General features: G+C 50.2%; 1 protein-coding gene across 1 annotated transcript in view; it reads right to left on the minus strand.

Annotated features, from left to right (window-relative positions):
* Positions 1-4,526, minus strand: part of LOC104270253 (transmembrane protein 183A-like) — a gene marked incomplete at its 5' end in the record, with an annotated part of 12,507 nt that overhangs the window by 3,609 nt on the left and 4,372 nt on the right. Inside the window, 2 exons of the mRNA XM_009864560.1 lie at positions 1,652-1,832; positions 3,158-3,317. Coding sequence (XP_009862862.1) covers positions 1,652-1,832; positions 3,158-3,317 — 341 coding nt within the window. The remainder of the gene's footprint in view (positions 1-1,651; positions 1,833-3,157; positions 3,318-4,526) is intronic.

Genomic DNA, 4,526 nt, shown 5'->3' on the forward strand with positions numbered 1-4,526 from the left:
GGACAACTAAGATTTGATACCGCCCGGGGCTGGGCTCTCCTCTCGCCGCATGCACTTTACGTCGGCGTTTGCCATTAGTTTCAGCGACCTGTCAAGGTACAACCAAAGCCCACGAAAGCAAGAACGTGGGGAGGCGGTGCCAGACCCTCCTCCAGACCCGCCGTGCCGAGGCATTTCTGTGCACGGCAACCCAGCTGGAGCTCAGTCCTGCGACACACTAGTACAGCAAGACCAGACTCAGGATGGCGCTTTTATGCTCCGAGGGGCTAGGTTGAACCTCCTCTATTCTAACAAAGCTTTGTCACCATTTAATTTCCTTTTTTCAAAGCCGAACAAGAAAAGCCTGCGCTTGGAGAATCTCCTTTAAACCATGAGTACAGTAGAAGCACTAGCAGTGAGCACCAAAGCCGTTATGATGTCAACGTGAATGCTCCCAAAACGCCGACCCCGCCAGCACCACCTCGGGGGTTCTAGCTCTCACAGCCACGCTGCCGGACCCCAGCAGTGCCAGGAAGTTAGAAGGATTAAGGCGAAGCTGGGATTTCCTAGTTTATGGTTTTCTTCCTTTTTTTTAAGAAAGATGATACCCAACCCAGGGGTTCAGGAAGAGAATGAAGAGCTCCGGAAGCAGAGCTAAGACCACACGCAGAACTCTCTGCTTTTTTCCTGCTCTGCAGCACCACCTGCCTGCGTTACTGCTGGATGCTCCCAAAGCTGCCTGCCAATGGTGCCAGCATCCACCCAGGGAGAGGAAGGAAGGAGGGATGTCACATACAGATAGAGGTTGCTCTATAGAGCTCGGAAAAGAAACTACGGCTCTTGAAGCAAAATCATCCCGGTTGGGCTCCAAAAACCCCATTCAACAGGTCTTTTGACTTTGGAGGGTGGAAAATTCACACTGTCGCTTAAGCTGCTCGCAGAGTATCAGCCAGTTGCAAGTTAAAACCAAACCAGAGACACAGAGGCAGTTCAGAGTTAATGGTCAACAGCGATTAAAGAACAGATACACAAGTGCTCCAAGCTGGGACAGCAGGGGGAATTGCCTGCCCACACCAGAGCCAAACCCTTGACAGACCAACTGTGACGGCAGCCCCAGGCCCGAAGCCAACATCAGCACGTTCGCCCCATGCTCACAACCTCACCGCCCTCCCTCGCCCGGGCGCCAGAGACGATGGGTGACCTACAGGAACATGGTACGACCCGGTTCCCTTTCACAGGCTGTCAGTGTCACTTCTGATCGCTCCAGACGCCTGCTACGGAGGAAAGATGGACTCTGGCAGGCAGCGTCAGAACCAAGCAGATCCCAGCGCAACCTCCTTTCAGCAACGGATTTGCAATGGAGGAGGGGGAAGCTGCAAATGTCCCCGACAGTTCTGTCATTCAGTGGAGCCAGCGCCTTTTTGCTGATTACAAAGCTATTGTGGCAGCACTTCAGCAGAAGTTACGCAGCCGAGTAACTACTCTGCAGTAGCAACTACAAGATACAAGCAACTAGCACCCATTTAAAAACCACTGCTCAGTTACCAACCATCCCACACTCCAGCTTCACTGGAGAAAATCTACACATCATCTGTTTTTCTTCTAGAAAGAACATAAAAGCGGAAAGAACAACATCTCAGACACATCCAACTTCCTTGGTGATTCCACTTACTCTGGAATTTTTTAAAGTGCTGGGGGTACTGTCTGGAATAGCCGGATTCCTGGAGACTCGTGACGCGAAAGGCTCGTACATGTGGTAGAGCGACCGGATGACACACGCGCGGAGGCAATGCAGCTTCTCCATGGATTCCGGCCGCAAGCGCAGGGGCAGGTACGCGTCCAGACTGTAGTGCCTGAAAAGCCAACGACAAACCCAACACACACCGAGGGGTCAGAACACCAGAGCTGCACAGAAGAGAGCTGCGGGGAGCTGTTTGTTTTGCAATTTATAGGATGTTCTTAATTTGGAAGAGACCTCAGAGATCATCTAATCCAACCTCCCTTAACCAGCCCAGGTTGCTCCAGGTTCATCCAACCTGGCCTTGACCATCTCCAGGGAGGGGGCAGCCACAACCTCTCTGGGCAATCTAGTCCAGAGTCTTGCCCCCCTCGCACTGAAGAATTTCTGCCTAAAATGCAGGGAGATCGATGTTGAAAGAAAATCAAGCAGCCAAGCAGCAGACGGATCAGGAGACCTCCTGCCAACCCTGAGCGCCTCCAGGGTGTCGTACTGCTCAACACTAAATCCTGCGATGGTCCCAAAGACTTTACCTGCATCACACAGGTTTCCAATGCAGGCGTAAGTGTGTTGTGCTGCAACTGCCCAATAATTCCTTGCAGTTTGTCCAGAGAGACCAGACAGCGTTTCGGCTGCAGGCTGCGGGAGGGCCTGCAGATTACTGCAGGTTCTCGGGGACTTGCTTTAGCCTGAGCACAGGCAACTGCCTGAGCAGCCCCAGTGCCTGCGCTCGAGGGTCATTCTTTGCTCCAGCGCCAAAGGAGCCTTCACTGGGGAGCTTCGCACTAAAATAACAGGGTGAGCGTGACCGTGGCTGCTATTTGCTCTGCACTCCTGCTGCTTGCGCCTCTTGGGCCACATAACACAAGTGTAAAGAAAACGTTCTGTCCTGAAGAAAAGTCCAAGTGACGTGCACAAGGACAGAGGGGTTTGGTTTAAGTTTTGGCCACCTCTTTGCTCTTCTTCTTACTTTAGTTACAACTTACTCTCCCACCAAGATAGCTCCAAAATGCTCGTTTCTCTTGGGCCACCCTAATGACAGGAAGGCGGCCACGATCGAAGCTCGAGGCAGTGGCAAGTGTTCTGTCGGTGATGTTGGCCTGTCTTTCAGTGGGGTAACGGTGCCAACATTACCGTGAGCACTTTTGTGCCTTTTATACATGAGGCACACACTCACAAACGGGTGTGCATAGGCTGTGGCAGGCTGAAAAGCACATGACACCTTAAAATTTTATATGGAGTGTACAGGAATACGCCACACAGATCCATTTCCAGCTCTGAAGACCACAACCTCTGGCCAAATGAGGCCCAGAGCACCATGCCAATACACAAACATTACAGGACTCTAGCCTACAGGGAATTATTCCCTTATTTACAGCTCTGCAGAGAGCTGGTCACTGCTGAAGCCTCCTACAAATAGTTTAATAATTAGAGTCTCACCTTCTGTAGAGCCTGGTCCAAAAGGCAGCAGTGCAAGTAACGGTCCAGGCTTTCTTGCAAATCAAAGAAAACCGGACGATGTCTTCAGGGCGAATGTAGGAAGCCAACAAGAGCCAGATATCGATGGGGTATTCTTCTCCACCGCCCCCATCAGGATCTTCTAAACGCAATGAAGGTACGTTAGTGCGGTAAATGACTTCTTTATCACATCACACCTAGAGGCACGTGCTTTCCTGCAGGGCAAGCAGCTGAAATACGCACACAGAGAGTCAGCCGAGCGAGCCCAAGTGAGCACAACTTCGCTATGGCTGCCCCCAGCACAAGGCTGCCTGCCCGCGTGACCATCACGCCTTCCCTTGGCTGGCCATGTTGCCGTCGTCTCTCCCTGCTACGCCGTTTGCTCAAGTACGGAAAAGTGGCCGAGCCAAAGAATAATTCAGGCTGCAAGGGTTCTCTGAAGGGCTCTAGCCCCAACAGCCCAGCTCGAAGAAAGCTCAATTCGATCGTTTTGTTTAGGGCCTCATCCAATCGAGTTCTGACTGTATCGAAGGATGGAAACCCCAGAGCCTTCGTGGACCCTGTTCCAATGCTTGACCTTTTTGCAGCTGAAAAATAACACTTGAAGCGGAGACATAAAAACTGGATGGCAAGTACAGAAGGAACTTTATGGAAAGGAGCATGAAGTTCAAGCATTCTTATCAGAGCTGCTCATTTAACAGGTCATAAACAAAATTTTGACCTTTATACTAGAACTAAACAAATGTTAAGGTATCACCAGGCTTGCAAATTCTTTGTTCAAATGGTCACAATATTTTTGCAGGAGCTCTGCTAGGAAAGGCAAGCAATTCCCTTCTGCAACTGTCTGATCAGCTGCTTTCCTTCAATCTGTAATTTCATTAAAGCTCCTTGGATGGGAAACTTTTAATGTGATTTGGTTGAACAGAATGGCCTGTTCTTCCTCTCTGAGGCGGTGTCAGAATTGCTCAACCAGAACTCAAGGTTCAGAAACTCCTTTTGCTCCTGCAGTGTTTTTCCATAGACATTGGAAAAAAAACACTTACAAAGGACCTAAAGAGCTAAACCATATCGAGCGTTTGGAGCATTAAAAGACAGAAAACACACAACTTGTACAAAGCGCTAACAGAAAAAAACTGCTATGAGGTTTGTGAACAAGTGATATAAAGGAGGTGCTGAAGAACTTGAGGGCCACATCTAATCCTGCGGCAGCAGGTCAGTAACAAAGGAACAAGATGATCTTTAAGGTCCCTTCCAGCTCGAACCATTCCGCGACTCTGTGGCTTTATCCTCACGCAATAATTGCTATGTTCACTGCCCGGGACAGCTCTGGATGTGATTGCTTTCCTACACC

Source organism: Apaloderma vittatum, unplaced genomic scaffold, assembly GCF_000703405.1.
Source record: "Apaloderma vittatum isolate BGI_N311 unplaced genomic scaffold, ASM70340v1 scaffold15662, whole genome shotgun sequence".
NCBI classification, from domain to species: domain Eukaryota; kingdom Metazoa; phylum Chordata; class Aves; order Trogoniformes; family Trogonidae; genus Apaloderma; species Apaloderma vittatum.